The sequence below is a fragment of the Amia ocellicauda genome, chromosome 1, assembly GCF_036373705.1.
Source record: "Amia ocellicauda isolate fAmiCal2 chromosome 1, fAmiCal2.hap1, whole genome shotgun sequence".
Taxonomy (NCBI): Eukaryota; Metazoa; Chordata; class Actinopteri; order Amiiformes; family Amiidae; genus Amia; species Amia ocellicauda.
In genome coordinates this window covers 47,687,996-47,710,226 of record NC_089850.1, presented here as the reverse complement: position 1 = coordinate 47,710,226, position 22,231 = coordinate 47,687,996, and the positions used below count along the sequence as shown (strand labels likewise).

At 40.8% G+C, this 22,231-nt stretch overlaps 1 protein-coding gene across 1 annotated transcript in view; it reads left to right on the top strand.

Moving 5' to 3' along the window:
* slc35f1 (solute carrier family 35 member F1) overlaps nt 1-22,231 on the top strand; it is a 98,789-nt gene that overhangs the window by 34,612 nt on the left and 41,946 nt on the right. The window contains exon 2 of the mRNA XM_066707669.1: nt 7,199-7,374. Coding sequence (XP_066563766.1) covers nt 7,199-7,374 — 176 coding nt within the window. The remainder of the gene's footprint in view (nt 1-7,198; nt 7,375-22,231) is intronic.

Here is a 22,231-nt window from a genome sequence, read left to right as displayed (position 1 = left end):
TGAGAAGGTGACAACAGTTGGTGCGATTATTCGCAAATGGAAGAAACACAAAATAACTGTCAGTCTCCCTCGGTCTGGGGCTCCATGCAAGATCTCACCTCGTGGAGTTTCAATGATCATGAGAACGGTGAGGAATCAGCCCAGAACTACATGGGAGGATCTTGTTAATGATCTCAAGGCAGCTGGGATCATAGTCACCAAGAAAACAATTGGTAACGCACTACACCGTGAAGGACTGAAATCCTGCAGCGCCCGCAAGGTCCACCTGCTCAAGAAAGCACATGTACAGGCCTGTCTGAAGTTTGCCAATTAACATCTGAATGATTCAGAGGAGAACTGGGTGAAAGTGTTGTGGTCAGATGAGACCAAAATCGAGCTCTTTGGCATCAACTCAAGTCGCCGTGTTTGGAGGAGGAGGAATGACCCCAAGAACACCATCCCCACCGTCAAACATGGAGGTGGAAACATTATGCTTTGGGGGTGTTTTTCTGCTAAGGGGACAGGACAACTGCACTGCATCAAAGGGACGATGGACAGGGCCATGTACCGTCAAATCTTGGGTGAGAACCTCCTTCCCTCAGCCAGGGCATTGAAAATGGGTCGTGGATGGGTATTCCAGCATGACAATGACCCAAAACACACAGCCAAGGCAACAAAGGAGTGGCTCAAGAAGAAGCACATTAAGGTCCTGGAGTGGCCTAGCCAGTCTCCAGACCTTAATCCCATAGGAAATCTGTGGAGGGAGCTGAAGGTTCGAGTTGCCAGAGGAGAAGATCTGCAAAGAGGAGTGGGACAAAATCCCTCCTGAGATGTGTGCAAACCTGGTGGCCAACTACAAGATATATACACTCACCTAAAGGATTATTAGGAACACCTGTTCAATTTCTCATTAATGCAATTGTCTAACCAACCAATCACATGGAAGTTGCTTCAATGCATTTAGGGGTGTGGTCCTGGTCAAGACAATCTCCTGAACTCCAAACTGAATGTCTGAATGGGAAAGAAAGGTGATTTAAGCAATTTTGAGCGTGGCATGGTTGTTGGTGCCAGACAGGCCGGTCTGAGTATTTCACAATCTGCTCAGTTACTGGGATTTTCACGCACAACCATTTCAAGGGTTTACAAAGAATGGTGTGAAAAGGGAAAAACATCCAGTATGCGGCAGTCCTGTGGGCGAAAATGCCTTGTTGATGCTAGAGGTCAGAGGAGAATGGGCCGACTGATTCAAGCTGATAGAAGAGCAACTTTGACTGAAATAACCACTCGTTACAACCGAGGTATGCAGCAAAGCATTTGTGAAGCCACAACACGTACAACCTTGAGGCGGATGGGCTACAACAGCAGAAGACCCCACCGGGTACCACTCATCTCCACTACAAATAGGAAAACGAGGCTACAATTTGTACAAGCTCGCCAAAATTGGACAGTTGAAGACTGGAAAAATGTTGCCTGGTCTCATGAGTCTCGATTTCTGTTGAGACATTCAGATGGTAGAGTCAGAATTTGGCGTTAACAGAATGAGAACATGGATCCATCATGCCTTGTTACCACTGTGCAGGCTGGTGGTGGTGGTGTAATGGTGTGGGGGATGTTTTCTTGGCACACTTTAGGCCCCTTAGTGCCAATTGGGCATCGTTTAAATGCCACGGCATACCTGAGCATTGTTTCTGACGATGTCCATCCCTATATGACCACCATGTACCCATCCTCTGATGGCTACTTCCAGCAGGATAATGCACCATGTCACAAAGGTCGAATCATTTCAAATTGGTTTCTTGAACATGACAATGAGTTCACTGTACTAAACTGGCCCCCACAGTCACCAGATCTCAACCCAATAGAGCATCTTTGGGATGTGGTGGAACGGGAGCTTCGTGCCCTGGATGTGCATCCCACAAATCTCCATCAACTGCAAGATGCTATCCTATCAATATGGGCCAACATTTCTAAAGAATGCTTTCAGCACCTTGTTGAATCAATGCCACGTAGAATTAAGGCAGTTCTGAAGGCGAAAGGGGGTCAAACACAGTATTAGTATGGTGTTCCTAATAATCCTTTAGGTAAGTGTATATATATATATATATATACACTCACCTAAAGGATTATTAGGAACACCATACTAATACTGTGTTTGACCCCCTTTCGCCTTCAGAACTGCCTTAGTTCTACGTGGCATTGATTCAACAAGGTGCTGAAAGCATTCTTTAGAAATGTTGGCCCATATTGATAGGATAGCATCTTGCAGTTGATGGAGATTTGTGGGATGCACATCCAGAAGCTCCCGTTCAACCAAATCCCAAAGATGCTCTATTGGGTTGAGATCTGGTGACTGTGGGGGCCAGTTTAGTACAGTGAACTCATTGTCATGTTCAAGAAACCAATTTGAAATGATTCGACCTTTGTGACATGGTGCATTATCCTGCTGGAAGTAGCCATCAGAGTACATGGTGGTCATAAAGGGATGGACATGGTCAGAAACAATGCTCAGGTAGGCCGTGGCATTTAAACGATGCCCAATTGGCACTAAGGGACCTAAAGTGTGCCAAGAAAACATCCCCCACACCATTACACCACCACCACCAGCCTGCACAGTGGTAACAAGGTATGATGGATCCATGTTCTCATTCTGTTTATGCCAAATTCTGACTCTACCATCTGAATGTCTCAACAGAAATCGAGACTCATCAGACCAGGCAACATTTTTCCAGTCTTCAACTGTCCAATTTTGGTAAGCTTGTGCAAATTGTAGCCTCTTTTTCCTATTTGTAGTGGAGATGAGTGGTACCCGGTGGGGTCTTCTGCTGTTGTAGCCCATCCGCCTCAAGGTTGTACGTGTTGTGGCTTCACAAATGCTTTGCTGCATACCTCGGTTGTAACGAGTGGTTATTTCAGTCAAAGTTGCTCTTCTATCAGCTTGAATCAGTCGGCCCATTCTCCTCTGACCTCTAGCATCAACAAGGCATTTTCGCCCACAGGACTGCCGCATACTGGATGTTTTTCCCTTTTCACACCATTCTTTGTAAACCCTAGAAATGGTTGTGCGTGAAAATCCCAGTAACTGAGCAGATTGTGAAATACTCAGACCGGCCCGTCTGGCACCAACAACCATGCCACGCTCAAAATTGCTTAAATCACCTTTCTTTCCCATTCAGACATTCAGTTTGGAGTTCAGGAGATTGTCTTGACCAGGACCACACCCCTAAATGCATTGAAGCAACTGCCATGTGATTGGTTGATTAGATAATTGCATTAATGAGAAATTGAACAGGTGTTCCTAATAATCCTTTAGGTGAGTGTATATAGATGCACATGGGGAATAAAGGCTGGCCCATGTGGTCCGATCCAACAGACGAGCTACTGTAGCTCAAATTGCTGAAAAAGTTAATGTTGGTTCTGATAGAAAGGTGTCAGAACACACAGTGCATCGCAGTTTGTTGCGTATGGGGCTGCGTAGCTGCAGACCAGTCAGGGTGCCCATGCTGACCCCTGTCCACTGCCGAAAGCGCCTACAATGGGCACGTGAGTATCAGAACTGGACCACGGAGCAATGGAGGAAGGTGGCCTGGTCTGATGAATCACAAGTACAAGGTGTTGACTTGGCCACCAAATTCCCCAGATCTCAATCCAATCCTGTTAAGCAAAACTTGTGCCTTCTGCTATTTTTCAGATTGTTGCATTTTGTACTGGTTTTATTCTGCGGGGAAAATCCCTTCAGTAGACTGACTGAACTGTCCACAAAACAAACAAAACAAAATCAAACATCCCCAGAGAATAAGCAAATACAACTCCATCATCAAGGTCTCATGCTGTCCCCTATCCTGTATCTCAATGTCCTTTAAAAGTCACACCTCCAGCCCATCCCCTGACACTAATAATTAATATCTCCTACTTGCCAAAGTGGAGCTTTGCCCAGGAGACTAATCACTTTAGTAATCAATTCCATCATGTCTGAACTCACACTTCCAGTCCTTTTAAAGAGAGACTAATCCGTTCCCAGGTCTCTTATGTTTATTGCACCAGATGATAGCTTTCTTTTCCCTGCAGGCCATGTGCTTCAGTGATAGATGCATACCATGCATTCTTCACTCTGCGGCAGAGTCTTCTTCCAGGGCCTTGATTTCATCTGGATACTGCTCAACTGGACGGAGGCTTGTACCCATGAAAGCTTCACAATTCAAACCTGTTTAGGGTTTAGTGAAAAACAGTCAATTCAATTCACAATAATAATTTAATATTGTAATTAAGGCCTATCCTCTAATACTTGAAAATACTTTGCCGATCAGGATCATCTTAGTTTTCTTTTCTCAGACTAAGGCATAAATGGTTTCCTTCTTCACAAATGAATATTGATTGTTCGTAAAAAACAAAATGGAGTCCACCTGTAGTTCTCAAACCTCTGCACATTAATAAATGGAGAAAGCCCACCACTGCCCTCCTATAGTGGGATGTTTAAGCAGTACAAAGCAGTTTAAGCAGGAGCAGTAGATGTTAATTTGAATAAATAAATAAATAAAATAAACAAAACTAAGTCCATATGCAGGAACCATGATGCCAGAGTCTACCTAATAGTTTATAATATACATTCTGGCTTAAATATAATTGCTTTAGAGGAAAGAAAATTGTTTATTTAAATTGTTTCTATCTAAATGCAAATTTTCACCTTTCCATCAGTGTTTGGTGAAATGAGATTATGAATATCTGTGTGCACACATACATTTTGTAGACTTACAGCAGAGTCTAAGTAAAGGGTGAGAGGGAATAACATTACGAGAGTGAAAGTGCCAGAAGGCATCCCAGTGTAAGCCCTGGTGACCTTCACTTTATATATGATGGGATTTTTATTGCAGTGAAAGGAACCGCTTTCTGGGACAATACAGTACATTACATTTCATATTGAACTTGCATCTAACACAAGTTTTTTTAGTTTTAGTTTTTCTGTTTTAAGTGAGCTGAAAGAACTAACAACGAGGCCCAGATAGGACAATTCAGGGTTACAGGCATAGATTATTCTTCAAACAACAGTAGCCTGGGAGGAAATATTTCAAAACTACACTGTGTATAGTTTCAGTTGCGCAGTGTTGTGTAGTTTATTCATGATGGTCTTTTCCTAGCGTTCCAACTCACTCGCCCACAACTTATTTTTTTGTTACAGTGGACCGGTCTCATTCCAGTGTGCTGGGATGAAACGCTGTTTCAGAGTAATTGGATATCATGAAAAAATATGTTTTCACACCATCCCCTGGAGTCTACAAATATGCTTTACTTCTCTTCTAATAAATATTTCTTGACCCATTTTGTGCCAAACTGATGCATGAGATATATGTATACAAGAGTTATCTGGGTCTAATTTTATGGTTGTAAAGGGTTAGTATTTAATTGGAGCCTAGGTAACAATTGTTATGCTACAGTGATTGTTATAAGCACTTTATTGGTGTAGAATGTAATATGGTTACGCTAATTACACTCATTGCTTTCTGCTTTAGACACAGTGATATCCACAGTGTAGGACTGTAATTGAAGGTGTCTTGGAGAAAAAAAAATACCCCTGCTTCAACAGACGACGGCAATGAAAGGCATTTGAGCTCTGTTACAGCACCTCTCTACGGTTCTATCACAATAATGTTCCTGTCATAGCGTTACCCATCTCTTCTAGGATTCAGGGCTCCCGAAGAGTTTCTAAGACAATGACAGTTCGATTAATGTGAGACTGCACCCTAGTTTGCCATTAGGATGTTTAAGGAATTGCAGAAAAACAAGAACGCCACCAGTCCTTTTATCTGTGATAAGAAATGTAACCATCTTCTTATGCTGTTCTGTGCTTTTAACATGCCAATGTCTCTTACTATCACAATGTTATAGATACTGGCTATGGATTCAACATTGTTCATGCTGGAATTATTGGCAGCAGAAATTTGCAGTTAGTCAAATTTATATCAGTATTTATTTAGTAATGTTTATTGTTGTTCCTGTGGTCTTGTATATATAAATGTTTTAATTCAAATTGTTTAAATGCACCTATCGGATACAGGTAAATACAGTTTGTTTCTACATTACAAATATTTTCTTGTGATTTAAACAATTGTGACAAAATAGAATTAGTCAAATATGGGCAATTTGTGAAAGCCAATGGATGTAGTGTTTACAGATGAATATTTTCACTCTATCGGTTTCCTGGATTTGGACGTTTGTTCACTAGCTGTGTGAAAGGGCAGTGAGCCCCTCGCAGTGCTGTGATTTGTATGCAGGCGGCTCCCTCAAGGAAAGCATTTCCCACAGACTTCATTGGGGCTGAATGACAGGCTATCCTTCAGCTGTTTATCAGCTTTTCAAATTCACACTTCTACCAATCGACTGGGAATGTACTGTAATAATTCTGATGGCTTTGATCTTTGCACCATAAACAAAAATCTGAGTATGTGTGACCAGCGATTAGAAGTAATAGTTTGCGTCAATTTTTATTAACCCCAGGGCTGCAGGATTTCAGGACATATTTTCAACTGTTCAGGACATATATATACACTTATGCTCACTTGCATTGGTGTAACTGTATCTGTCTTTCTTTCCTTCTGTTTTTATGAGCTGCTCTACTACTTAATAATGTCCGATTACCGTCTCCTGTGTTCAGACGCAGAGTTTTCTACTAATAGTGACTTATAGCTGGACTCTGGGATGCTGTAGCCTGGTCCACAGTTTGCTGATGACAATGCTGACTGCTCCTACCATGGTGTTGAACTTTTAGAGTAATGTGCCTTTAAACTGTGTTTTGCAATTGTCGAGAATTTGGCACGTTCATGATGTTCACAATATTGTGAGTGAGTCATGTGGTTCTGTGGTGTCCTTGACATCCTCTTGTGTCAGCAGTAGGGAAATCCTCATCTCAAAAGTACATGAAACACAACTCATAACTTTGATTAAATATACCTCGTTGTGTACCCTCTCAAACAAGCTTTTTATTTTTTATTATATAATACATGATTTGCTATTTAATGTTGTTTAATATAAGACATTTTATGTAGAAACTGGGGATTTTCAAGGTGCCTGGAGTCCTTTGCCCGTGGACAGATCTGGGATATGGAAGTGGGAAAGAGGGAGCCTCTCAGCCAGGCAGCAGTTTTTCCTTTGTTCCACGACTACAATGATTTGTTGCTGGTCATTGTCTGTACTGTAATGGCAATTCTATTGCTTGTCTTGTTCACAGGGAGCTGCTGCTGTCCCTGGCGCTGGGCCAGGTGCTGTCACTACTGATTTGCGGCATTGGGCTGACGAGCAAGTACTTGGCAGATGATTTCCAAGCCAACACTCCTGTCTTTCAAAGTTTTCTTAACTACATCCTTCTGTTCCTGGTCTACACCACCACATTAGCAGTGAGACAAGGTATGAACCTGACTGCCGACTATGAGAGGTGCAGATTGGCAAAAACACCTGCAGGCTACGCGTAAAGGCCCTGCTGTAGGGAAACGCACTCAATAAATTTCACACTTACACTGTCTCTCTAGAAAGGACATGGAAGGAACTCATGGACAGATTAAATCATAACTTTCAGTATCTAAACGTGATTGTAAAAATGTATCAATTGACCATTCACATCACACAATCTGCCTTTTTCAAATTTCACTGAAATCATTTGGCTGAAAGATTTAAATACATTTATTCCAAGCAGAGTGATTGGTAATGGTATGACATTGTATTTATTAAGTATATTAAATTAAAGATGAACTGCCAGTCTGATTGTACTATTGCTCATAATAATGTAGGAATGCTATTTAAAAAGAGATGTATCACAACTGTTTAAATATTAATGAAGTTAACAAGTCTAAAATTGCTTGCCAATTGAAAATAAGTTAATACAAAATAAATAAATACATTAATTAATAAGATTTAGCTGAAATGTTTTATCACCTGTAGCTGAAATTGTAAAAGTACATTTTATGGTCTGTCACTATAAAATATCATTCATATTCTACTTAGTACCAGAAATAACAATTGTGAATTGTGAATGCGGTTTAGAATAAAATGTATTGTGATATACTGAATAGGGCCCGACAGATATATGGGAACACCGATATTATCGGACCGATATTGGCCTTTTACAGAAATATCTGTATTGGCACATATTCCACCAATAATGCAACGATATATTTTCTCAAACTATTGGCTAAATATTTTTTTCAAATTACAATAAAATCCTTCGGCAGACCTCAGACAATAAATAAATTCATGTTTATTTGGTTTTACAGTCGTTATTATAATTATTTACCATTATTTTTTATCATAGTTTTTGCAGGAAGCTTCTATCTCCACAGTGTTTCTCATGCGCAGCGGTGAAACAAATATACTCCCATTGAGAAACACAGACCTCATAAACCAATAAACATGTGTTTTACTAAAACCCTCATAACCAATAGAAAGTATTTTTGCAAGCTGTGCTACATTTGAGTATCCATGGTTTTGATGTATTGTTTATTTTCGTCATGACTGAAGAGTACCGTATACTATGGCATAGAGGCACGTTTTTACAGAAAAGTGAATTCAATCACTTGTCAAAATTCACAATAGCAATTAAAATAAAGAATAACAGTAAATGTTCGCTGAAGATGTTGACTGGATATCAGCAAACAAAAACTGTCACCAAATTACAAGCAAGCTCAGATCACACTAAAACATCTAAAGAAAATGCATGAAAAACGCATCTCTCAGACTGTTGGATAAAACTGGAACTATACATTATATTTATAAAACTATTTCAAATCCTCATCATCGTGATGAGGCTGTGATTCATATTTAAATGTTTAATATATTACATAAGTTACTTTTGAGGGCATTTAAAAAAAAAAAATTAAAAACAAATGCAGCTGTGCTGTGCTGCCTGCGCTTATAACCTGCCCTTGTTGTATCGGCAGTGTTGAGCACTGAGCAGGACATGTGAACCTGAGAGAACCTGACATCTGTAAAATGCTAATATAAGCCAAACCAGCACTTAACACTATCTTATTATTTGCTCTAATGTATAGAACATGCACATTTTTCTCTTGGTGTGTAAAATTGGTCATATACCTTGGTCTTTGTTCTATTGTTTAGATCATGCATATTTTAATATTTTTCCTTTATTTTACCTTATTCTAATTTATTTTTACAATGTTTGATTTGTGGTTGTTATTTATTATGGAAATTAATGTTAAGTTTATTATGTAAAAATCCTGACTTTTTATTTGACACAATTTCTCTCTGATAGGTAGAGATTTGTGGGATACATGTTAGAAAATGTCTGTTTTACATGCTAACAAAAAAAGTCAATATCGGCAAATATATCAGTAATCTGGAAATTTAGTTTCCCAATTATCGGAATTGGTAAAGGACCCAAAAAACCTATATCGGTCGGGCTCTAATACTGAATAATGTGTTTTTTGTACAGAGGAACAGAGCTTTAAATATAAATGGCATTTCATAAGCTTGGCTTGTAAATTCTTACAATGTGTCCAGAGACCCAGGAGAGTTGCAAACTATGTGAAGATGCGATACTCAGAGAAGCTTGCCGTTCAGAGGACTGAATTATTTTTCTTGTCCTCGTTACCCTCTCACAGAGAGGGAAGAGCCTCTCTGGTCTTGTAAACGTTACTTTAATGGGACGCCTAGCCTGTTAAAAAGAATAGACTTCGGTGCCAGGTGGACAGAGTCCTGGCACTGTGTCACTCTGTAAATGGATTGGTGGGATGGCGAGCTGCTGGAGACTCACCCAGGCTAGTCCTGGAGAGTGTGTTCACATAGTGTGGTTCAATAACAGGCAGATGTATGCTGCTCGAACTGCTGGAACCTTAGATCTGATTTACACAAACAAATAAGAAATTATTAAAATATTTAGCGGCGTGGTTTGAAGGTCTGCCATTAATTTCCAAACCTCATTTTGACTTTTCACCAGCAGTATTATGTTAAGAGTACTAATATTCAGTGGTTCTTTGTGTACTTCTGTTGTCATCCGACTGGTTTTATGGGAACCTGTATTGGAATGTGCCGTCTGGGCTGGGCCTTGAAACACCATCACAGCAGAGCCTCAGTAATTGTTTCATCTAGACAAAATAATGGTTATCTGGACTCGCCTCACTGAAATTAGAAGATGCTCAGTGTCCAATATGTTTGCCAATTCTGTTTTATTAGTAGCAGTAATAGCTGTACTGCACACTCTGAAAATAGTACATCTTTCCTTTTTGAAACAAGCTACACTGCCTGCTGTTTATCGTGCAGATGAGCCCGTTTATTCCTTTGAAATATTAATGAACTGGCCTTCTCGGTAATCAAAACAAAAATACTGTCAATTAATCCAAATATCTCCCTACCTATGGAGCCTGACAAAATAATGACATGCATCTGAATATAGTCAATCCCTGTCAATGTCACCTCTGCAGCGAAGACAGCATGCTATCAGTTCCATTATCTTGTCACAGAATACGGAAGATGAATGTTATTTGTGAGGGTAAATAAAAGGAAATGGCATTATGCAGTTGCTGAGAGCCAGAGAGGTGCAGTGAAGTATAGCACAGTGCTCCCCCGCAGAAGGTTTGTGCTCTGAGTGGGGAAACTGTGATGCTCCTTAAGTACATGGTAAATCAGGCTGGCGAATTGTCAAGATCATGCACTCTTCACCATAAACACTATGTATATACAATCTATTTAAATCAATGGTTTATTGTGCACATATTTCTTCACTAAACAGTGCAATTTATGCCTGCTCACACATTTCCAGCACAACTGGTCTTGCTCTCTCAGTAATGAGGTGTTACACTTTTCAATATGGCTACATGGCTTTGTTTAACCCAGGGCTGAGGTTAATTTTCTTCTGACTTGTATGCAGGGATTCCCTTCCACCTAGTATAGTTAGTCACAAATAACACTGATAATGCATTCAACACATAGAAACATGCACAGAAAAGCAGAAGCGGCTTCCATTTTAAACTACCCTATCACGACTTGATATATGAAAATGTGATCGGAGAGAGAGAGAGAGAGAGAGAGAGAGAGAGAGAGAGAGAGAGAGAGAGAGAGAGAGAGAGAGAGAGAGAGAGAGAGAGAGAGAGAGAGAGAGAGAGAGAGAGAGAGAGAGAGAGAGAGAGAGAGAGAGAGAGAGAGAGAGAGTTTTATTTCTAAATCCACTACAAACTTCTTAATCCACTGTTCTTTTTCCCCAACTGTGTCTGGATTATAATTAACCGCTACAACTAGTTGATTGCTGACCTATATTTTTTTAATGAGACAAATCCATTGTTTTCTAAAATATCAGCCCCCTGTGTGAACAGACAAGCTGACTCATTTGTCTCAAAGCGAGCTAATAAATGTGGGAAGTGAGTATGTTTTGAAGTCGTTGCCTCAGTTGTCAGATCTTTATTCTACACAGTAGAAGGGGATGATGTGTTTTTGTATGGTGGGGGAGGGGGGAGGGATTATATCATATGGTTCCAGGTTCATCAGGCAAAGCAATGGAGGAATGATTAATTGCTTCCAAATGCATTTGAGAACCAATTGAAAAATAACTTAGAAATGCATACCTGTGATCTGGCTGTGCTTTAAGGCAACTAAAAATAAGTGTTTATATTTGATAAGGTGTAACTGTTACACCTGGGCAATGTTCTTTTGATGCAAAGCAAAATGGGAACAGGTCCATTGACTAACACTTACTGAAAGTCCTGATCGTCTCGCTCTGGTCAGCTTTGTGTTAGATCGCAGCTGAACTAAATTGAGGTCAACTGGAAGTGGGCCCTGCAACAAGCTGGGCATTGCCAGAGCTGGTCTTGCAAAATAAAAAGGCAATGCCTGTCTCAGTAAGAGCTTTGTACGTGGTGATTTAATATCATCATTATATTCAAGGTATTCATTACGCTGGGAGTTTATCTTGATGGTTGATTACTTTTCATACTGTATGGACTTAACACCATACCAGATTTTTTCAATTGGTAAAACCTGGACCGCAGCAACTTGTTTTGAGAACTGTTTGTAAAAGATTTACATGTCTGATGAGTTTGCGGATGCTGTACGATGTTTCCAAACATTACATGAAGTGTTAATTTATTTATATGTTGATTGATTTTTTTTTTTTTTTTAAGTGAGCGATTAAAAAAAAAAAAAATGATGCAGTCCAGATGGGACCTAGCTAGCTATTCAGTTAAGCAGCTTTTTAAAATGGAGAGTGCCAAAAGTCTTAACAGTTCAATATTTTATTACCTCTCATCGCCTAGTCCTGTTTATGCCCATATTTCTTTGATTAAGTGTAGCTTAAAATGTAAATTGTAAATGCCCCTTTTTCCCCCTGATATTATGAATAGCCTCCGTTTGCATTTGTAAAATGCTGATGGGTTGGTGTTGCTGGTTTTTGTACAAGGTTGTAGAATGAGTCTGTATTCAGATTAAAAGTAGTTGCTGAAGAGAACAAAGAAATGGAAAATGATAAATCAGTGGCACAGAGCTCCTTTCAAAGAGGAACATATGAAGTGATTGGCTGATGTGTGGAAATATTTCCATTTATACTAATAAAGGTGTGAAATAGTAGGCAGTTTTCTGCCAAGGTGTGATGGTGGTATTCCTAAGGCATATTCAATCACATCACACATGGACTTCAGCACTGTTTGCTTAAAATACTACCATTTTGTTTCTGTTTATTTTATTTTACTTCCTATATTAAGTGTTCTTGATAACCCTTCTGCTTTGTTTTATTAGTTGTTTTTTTTTGTGTCCGCAGTTCAGATCATTCTTTTTGCAATTAAAATCTATTCCATTATTGTGAATTACAGTTTATTGAAGTGCAAATGAGTTGTACCATACGGAGTAAAAATCAGGGTGCCAAACTGTAATTTACATGCACAACATAGCCTGTATGTGAACACTTTACCTATTTAAACTATGTAAAGCTTAGATATTGAGTTACTGTAGGTGGTGTATGAAGGCAGTGTTGATCCTGTAGCTTTTGAAGAGATACGACTTTCAATTTCAGACACATCATTGAATTATTACTTGAACAAAAGGGAGAGCAATTTTATTGGCATTATATTTACTTTAGAGGAAAATAAACGATTTTCTTCAAAGTGGTTGTTTACTCGTATTGATTTTAGTCTGGAAGGGGGCATTTCAGAACTCAAAATGTTTGAAGGGCTGCAGTGTTGTCAGCAATGAAAGTGAATCAATCAAGTCTGACAGGTATTAGATCTCTGTAGAATGTGAAAGTAATTTCATTGTATTAATAGTTTTAACCTTGAAATGCACTGCCAAAATAAATAAAACCATCTAGGAATGTCGCCGAGTATTTGTAAAGACCTATCCTCTCTTCGAAATATTTTATTTATTTGAAATTAACTAAATCATTATTCTAAATTGATCGGCATTATTGCAAATGTATGATTTAAGGCTTGGACCAAATCAGAACGTTGGCCTTCCTGTTAAAAAAATGAATAATTAAACGCATTATGATGCAGATGTGTGCTTTCTGATTTGCAGGTACATCAACATTTTCATTTGGTCTAGCCCTTATTCTTAATGTATAAACATTTAGATTTTAATTTTACTAAAATCAAAATCACTGCTTTTACACACAAAACAATACGACCGTACAGTACAATGTTCACTAACTTGCAAAGCTGGGTGTCCATGGATGATGAGAGTCTGGGATAAGTCTTAATTAGCATTGGCTGACTGGCTGTAATGTCTGACATTTTTGGGGATTGTTTTCCTTCACACCTGGATATTAGCTTCTCTCCCACTGATGTCCCTTTAGCGTGTGCTCAGTAACGGTCTCACTGTGTCCGTCTGTACAGTACCACATGCATCATCATACATAAGATAATCTTTTCTACATCCTCTTTCTCCCCATTCCTGTCACATACATGTTTCTTCTGTGTCACCTAAGACGGCACTTTACGAAGCGGGTCTTTGGGCAATCCTCATGCCTTTTTGGAGCCAACAAGCATACAGGCATTTACCCAGCCAAGTCTAGCTGTCTATTTGCCATGCCAGTCTTTTTAAGTCAAACTAGGCAGGTAATGTGATGCTTCCTAGTCTACTACAGTCAGCCTTTCCAGCTAAAATAAAACAAAAGTAATAATAAAAAGCCACACAACCTCCAAACTACACTTCCTCAGGATCTCTGAAATGTAGACCACTAGTTTACTGTTGGAAGTCAGTGTACAGGCTTGAGAAGCATATTTCCTGAACATTTACAAAAAAGCAGATCTGATGTTATCACATGACCCTTATTTATTATAATAATGTAATATTCATATCGTTTTGGCCCATGTGTAAACAGCTTCATAGCACTAGGACATTTTATGGTTTGATATTTTGTTTAAGTGTTTCCTCTGACACTTCTGGGCCAACAGATGTTTTAAGCATTGGAAGTTTTCACTAGTGTAATGGGGTAGATCCAGGGCCACCATCAGGATTTATGGACAGGGGGACAACATTTTCCAAATTCGGCCCCCTTATCCATGGGGGGTGGGGGGGTGTGACAGACTTTGACTATGCGGTGATATCATAGGAAGAGTCTGATTTATTTTCTTGCAGACTTTAGGCCTAACAATTCACTAATTGCAATCTTTAGTAATACCAGCAGGTTGCAATATAATTGCAATTATAATTGATGGGTAATGTTAGGATTTTATCAATACTATTACTCTTATCGATACTCCTTATTGCTTAGTTTTTTTAGCAATTACTTACAAATTGCTTTAAAAAAAATATATATTATTTTTTAAAAGAATGTTGTTTCTAGAGCAGCAACAGTAATGTTTAGAGCAGCACAATTACCCTAAATAAACTAAATAATATCTCACTGGAAACAAATCTAAAATGGCAATACAATAATGGTATCCAATGGCTGTGAAGAAAGCAGGGAAGGCTGTCATCACAGGGCTGTATTTGTCAAGTGCAGGTGGACCTGTCACCGTCTTTGCTGCCTACGTAGTGCTGGGAAAATTGCGATGTTTATTTTTTTAAGTTCGATAGACATCATATCAAAATTTTAGACTACTTCTCAGCATTGGTAACGTGTCCCACATTGTCCCACACTAACATACTCTTTGTCCCACATTTGGTTTGTTGGGCTCTGGTCGCCCTAGTGTGTGTGGAGCTCAGCCCCGACACAGAGCAGAGGAGAGGCTGCAGCTGTGTGATTATCAATTACACCGAAATGTTAAAAAGAACCGTAACTATGGTCTTCAATAATTTAGCACCGTAGCCCGTTTAATACCGGGTTTTGGTACCCATCCCTACTTATAAGGGCAGTGAAGCAGTGTTTTTTTTCTTATCTAGTTAAGTGAACATGCTAACGTTACTTAAAGGTTAAGCTAGTGAGCTGAAGTTTTATTTGCTAGTCTACCAGCTCCTCACTTTCGCCACGTTCAGCTTCGCCTGTCATACCTGGTGCTTCATGGTTGGCAAGAAATTTGGCCGTTGCCTCTCTGCTTCTTTAATTTACTTTTCCTCTCTGTGCCCTGGCTTTTCTTTTTTGAGCCCCTGATTTTTGAGGCATTTTGACTCGCTAGTCAGTTCCCGCTCACATGAGCTGTACAATGTGCAGAACACACACGATGTGCATCTGAGTGGACAAGTGTTTCGACCGCACCATTTTCACAATAACAGCGGGGGGATGGGGTATCAGATGACAAGTTGAAATGTGTTTTAATGATAGCAATACATTTATTTATCATGTAAATACATATACATTCTATTTTCAGTGATATAAGTCAGTAAGTAAATTTGTTGTACTTGATCCCATTTAAGGGTCAACCATAGACCTTTGCATGGGCCCCACTGGGCCTTGGGCCCGGGGTCATCTGTACCCTTTGACCCCCGCTGACGGGGGGCCTGGGTAGATCTAAATCATTCTGTTTGAGTTCTCTATTCTATAAATTCAGGCTGAAATGGCTATCCATAATGCATTGAGGTTTTATTTTCTTTGGTTTTAAAATGATTTAGAAATACTCCCCTCCCCCAAAACATTGGTACCAGCAAATCGATGTAACAAGGAATGTAAAGTATCATAATTAATTGGACATCCTGAATCCCGAGCCACTGCTACAGGGAACAACACATAATTTTTTTTAATGATGACAGAATTGGTATGTACTGTTAGAGACTTGTTAAATAACAATACAAGGAAACCGACAACAGTCACATTGCAGCTTTCGGCGATTCTCTGATGGGAGAATTCATGTGCTTTTCTTGCTTATACTGATATTTTTCAGAGGCTCACCATCTAAAACTACTGATGATATATGATCTAAGACAAACAAGACATAGTCATTGAAGTTAAAGTATCAAAACTGAATTATTAATTATTATTATCAAGTCACTGTTTATTAATCTATATAAAACTCACATGCAATATAAAATAATGCATCAATACAGTGGCATCTTTGTGGTAGGTGTAGTCTTAACACAATTACATTCATTTTCAGTTTTTAAATGTATTGTAGAGTAGGAATCTATCAACAATTTATACAATTAGATTATATTTTTTAATTAAAGTTGAATGTTCCTCTTTTTCACATAAGTAAATAATGTAATCGATAGATAGTCTCTTGATGAAATGCATTCTTAATTTAAATCTTAATATCAATGCAGAGGGCTAATAAAGGAGTTTTATTATTTACTTTTTTAGTGCACATGAAAGTTGCTAAGCAACACAAAGATGGAGCAGCGAGTGGTGGGGATGAGTATCTCTGACACTGAAGACTCATTTTCCTGTCAAAACGTGGACTGAACTGACAACCTTGGGGTTCAAAGCTGCAGACTGTAATTTTCCCGAAACAGGCTTTTATGCCAGACACACAACCTGCTGGGCCTTTCCTTTCATCCATCTGATACCAAATGATCCCTGATCATGGTCATCTGATTATCTGAAAAAGATAAATTAAACAATACAAAAAAGCTTAAACATGTATGTTAAATTAATTATATTATTATATTATATTAGTACATTAATATATTAGTTAATTAGAGATTTGTTTTTCTGGAAATTGTATTGCACACACAATTTATTCAGAAAATTTAAATTTTCTGTGTTTATATATATATATATATATATATATATATATATATATATATATATATATATATATATATATATATATATATATATATATATATTATAACATTCATTAAATATTATCAAGCAATGCTTATTGATATTATTTCAGTTACCAAAAAAAAATATTCTTCTTTGCAAGTATAAAGCATGAATTCAGTTCAGACATGTTATGCCAATACTTGCCTTTTAAACTCTATAGGTATCTTTAGAGTCGCAGGCAAGTATTGATCAGTTTCAGAAAAAAACGCATCACATATTGTGTGCTTGACGGCATTATTACTTTTAAGCGCAGATGAGATGGAGAAGAATTGTTTATTCTTTTTAAATCTACAGCCTTTACATCATAACTTAATTATTTTCCATTAAGTTCCATTAATTAAGCAGCAGATCTTGAACAATCAGAAACAATATAATGCACAGTCAGCACTCGATTCACTATAATATTTTGAGAAGCAATGCCAGAGTACAAATATATCCTGTAGGCCACTGCTGTTTCATTGTAATTGAGTCAATTCAGTGGTTATTTCTGGCAGGTGGATATGGCCTCATCCTTAGGAAATAAGAAATTATTATAGGTATCTTTCCAGAAGTTGAAAATCAGAAAGTAGAATTTATTCTGTATGAATTGGATGTGTTATGCTTTGCATTGAGATACTGCTTTACTATTAGTCATGGTTAACTGCATGTTACTTAATGTCAATGAATAAAACCTATGAGATTAAGCCTGGTGACCTGAATATATGACAAGATTATGTGTGAGGCAAATTGAATGACTGCATGCAATTCAATGAATTACATTGGAAATGTTCAGATCCCCCTCCTTTTCGTTTGGTATAAAGGACAAGTCATAGCTGTCTGTTGAGCTTTCACTTGAACTGCAATTAAGAATGTCACTGAAAAAAACTTCTAGGCAATTACTTCTAAGAATCATTTGCCTTCCTTCCCCGCAGTCCAAGTGATCTTAATTCACCGCCTTTTGAAGCTAAGAGGGATTTTCGTCCTTTTTTCCTACCATGTTTAATGAACTTTTTAAGTTGTAACTGAGCACTAATAAATAAATCAAAATAATAATAAAAAAACAAACTTTAAAGGACAGCAATCAAGTATGGTATCCTTGTATGTTAGTATGAGTGTATAAATCAAGTATCAGTAATTGTTGAGTTCTATCTCTTATCAATACATTTTTAACACTTAAACATTTAATTCTCACCAGTCTGTGGGTGTGCTGCGTTGGGGTTTTAGGGTGTGTGGTCCTGTGTAGTAACTAAAAGAGCACTGCATTTTCTTTCCCCATGGCATCTTGTGTAATAACATTTGTTGGTGCCTTAACATTAACCTTTTATCCATTGATAATAAAGTAATATTAATAATAATTCCAAGCTACTATAATTTCTTTATCATATTGTAGCGATCTGGGACTGGGGGGGTCATTCGGGGTGTGTTTATGTTACTTCCTGTTGGTTATGCAACTGGGCTTAGTTAGTTCCGGGGCGTGCCGTGATTGGGGGAGACAGTCACGGGGTGTAAACTAATAAATAGGGGTGCCTGGTTCCCGCGCAGGAGTTCCGTAGGGAGTGTGAGAGTTAGTAGAGTGAGTGCTAAGAGCTATAAAGTCACTCCAGCCAAAAAGCCTGTTGTTATTAATAAAGTTCTTGTTTTGGTTAGCAACCTGCGTCTCCTCCGTTATTGCTGCACAGCGTGGTGGATCCGCGACAAGAGCCGGGAAAAAGCGGTGCTCGTTACAGTGGTGTCAGCAGTGGGATATCCGAATCCACGCCGCCTCCATCTTCTCGAATAGAAATGGATTCACCACACGCAGCAAGGAGAGAGTGCCAGAAAAGACCCGATTGGGGGGAGAGCTCTGAGGACGAACTGAGGTGGTTCAGGCTGTGGTTCATCAGGATGGTCCAGTTGCCCGGACAGTCCGATATGGAGTTCCTCGAGAAGCTCTGGGAAGGCGCTCGACTAGCCTTCCCCACGGCGAGCACAGGGCTGACCGCAAGTTTAGTCCGGGCGCAGTATGAAAGAGGCTCCGCCGGAGGAGGCCTCCACAGAGCCGACAAGCCCCAGCGGACCGATGGTGAAGAGCCAGAGACTGGGCTCCAGGGACCACGGACCGGCAGTGAAGACCCAGAGACTGGATTCCAGGGACTGTGGCCCAGCGGTAAAGAGTGCCTGAAGTAGGCAGCTACTGCGCCGGCGAGCAGTGTCCAGCAACCACGGGAGGCAAGTTGCTGGAGCAACAAGGAGAAGCTGAAGGAGCTGACCAAAAGTGAAGAGATCCAGCGGATGAGAGGCTATGCAGGTCCAGAGGGCACAGCACAACCACAGCTCCCCGCTGATGAAAAGGGTATGCAGCACCAGGAGAACCCGCAGTGATGGAGCTACGACAGCGAAGCTCCGCCGGAGGAGGCCTCCACAGAGCTGACGGGTCCTGCATAGGAAGAGAACATCGGTGACCAAGACGACATCACCGAAGCGACGCCGGAAGACAGAGAGCGGAAGAGCGGCCATCTTGCCATGAGTGTAAACAAGACGGCCTCCGGAGCTTCACAGGAGATCGAGCTGGCGTGTGCGGCCCAGATACAGATCTCCGCCGATGCTGAGGAAGCTCAACCGGGAGAGCAGCGTCTAAGACAACAGAAACAACCCGGCGCTGACAGGGAGGCTCCACCGGAAGAAGGCTCTGCTGAACCGCCAAGACCTGCGGAGGAAGGGGGTGTCGGCGAACAAGAGTGGCGCGACGCCGGAAGACAGAGCGGAAGAGCGACTATCTTGTCGGGGATGAAAACAAGACGGCCTCCGGAGCTTCACAGGAGGTAGAGTCGGCCTGCGCAGCCCAGCTACAGCTCCCTGCCAAGGAAGAGGACACTCTAGTGGAGAAGCAGTGGAAGAGGCACTTCCAGCAATCCAGCTACGATGATGAGACTCCGCCGGAAGATGCCGACGCGGTGCCAAAGTGCCAGGAGCAGCTTGCGACGCCGCAATTCGCATTGCAGCGGCTGACTCGACATACCCGAAAGAAGGCCACAGTCGGAGAGCGGATGGGTGGTGGACGACCTAAAAGCACCACCCCAGCAGCAGAGGGTGGTTGCCTGTGTGAGGGCGCCGCCCGAGTGTAAGGAGAGTGGAGTCCGAGAGGGGGGCCCACTCCAGCGGCAGATGGTTGTCGCCCGTACGAGGGCTCACGTAAAGAGTAGGGAGAGTGGGTCCGAGAGGGGGACCCACTCCAGCGGCACATGGGGGTCTCCTGTGCGGGGGGTCTGGCCCAGCGCAAAGCGACAGGAGGCCAAGGATTTGACCCAGCACGGCAGCGGTGTCTGAGGCAGCAGAGGACCTACGCGCAGGCCACCAAGATCCCGGGGAAAGAAGAGATCAGAGGCCGTGGAGGGGTGTGCGGGCTCGGGATGGCCAGTGGAGAGAGAATTGCCCTACCTACAGTGAGGGAAAAAAGTATTTGATATCCTGCTGATTTTGTACATTTGCCCACTGACAAAGAAATGATCAGTCTATAATTTTTATGGTAGGTGTATTTTAACAGTGAGAGACAGAATAACAACAAACAAATCCAGAAAAACGCATTTCAAAAAAGTTATAAATTGATTTGCATGCTAATGAGGGAAATTAAGTATTTGACCCCTTCGACTTAGTACTTGGTGGCAAAACCCTTGTTGGCAAAACCCTTGTTGGCAATCACAGAGGTCAGACGTTTCTTGTAGTTGGCCACCAGGTTTGCACACATCTCAGGAGGTATTTTGTCCCACTCCTCTTTGCAGATCCTCTCCAAGTCATTAAGGTTTCGAGGCTGACGTTTGGAAACTCGAACCTTCAGCTCCCTCCACAGATTTCCTATGGGATTAAGGTCTGGAGACTGGCTAGGCCACTCCAGGACCTTAATGTGCGTCTTCTTGAGCCACTCCTTTGTTGCCTTGGCTGTGTGTTTCGGGTCATTGTCATGCTGGAATACCCATCCACAACCCATTTTCAATGCCCTGGCAGAGGGAAGGAGGTTCTCACCCAAGATTTGACGGTACATGGCCCGTCCATCGTCCCTTTGATTCGGTGCAGTTGTACTGTCTCCTTAGCAGAAAAACACCCCCAAAGCATAATGTTTCCACCTCCATGTTTGACGGTGGGGATGGTGTTCTTGGGGTCATTCCTCCTCCTCCAAACATGGCGAGTTGAGTTGATGCCAAAGAGCTCGATTTTGGTCTCATCTGACCACAACACTTTCACCCAGTTCTCCTCTGAATCATTCAGATGTTCATTGGCAAACTTCAGACGGGCCTGTACATGTGCTTTCTTGAGCAGGGGGACCTTGCGGGCGCTGCAGGATTTCAGTCCTTCACGGTGTAGTGCGTTACCAATTGTTTTCTTGGTGACTATGGTCCCAGCTGCCTTGAGATCATTAACAAGATCCTCCCGTGTAGTTCTGGGTTGATTCCTCACCGTTCTCATGATCATTGAAACTCCACGAGGTGAGATCTTGCATGGAGCCCCAGACCGAGGGAGACTGACAGTTATTTTGTGTTTCTTCCATTTGCGAATAATCGCACCAACTGTTGTCACCTTCTCACCAAGCTGCTTGGCGATGGTCTTGTAGCCCATTCCAGCCTTGTGTAGGTCTACAATCTTGTCCCTGACATCCTTGGACAGCTCTTTGGTCTTGGCCATGGTGGAGAGTTTGGAATCTGATTGATTGATTGCTTCTGTGGACAGGTGTCTTTTATACAGGTAACCAGCTGAGATTAGGAGCACTCCCTTTAAGAGAGTGCTCCTAATCTCAGCTCGTTAACTGTATAAAAGACACCTGGGAGCCAGAAATCTTGCTGATTGATTGGGGATCAAATACTTATTTCACTCATTAACATGCAAATCAATTTATAACTTTTTTGAAATGCGTTTTTCTGGATTCTTTTGTTGTTATTCTGTCTCTCACTGTTAAAATACACCTACCATTAAAATTATAGACTGATCATTTCTTTGTCAGTGGGCAAACGTACAAAATCAGCAGGGGATCAGCCCCAGATGGACAGTCGCCAGATTGGGACTCTTGTTTGCTTTGTCCTCGGGAGCGAGGAGCTAAGGGGGGGCAGTCTAGCGATCTGGGACCTGGGGGGTCTTTCATGGTGTGTTTATGTTACTTCCTGTTGGTTATTCAACTGG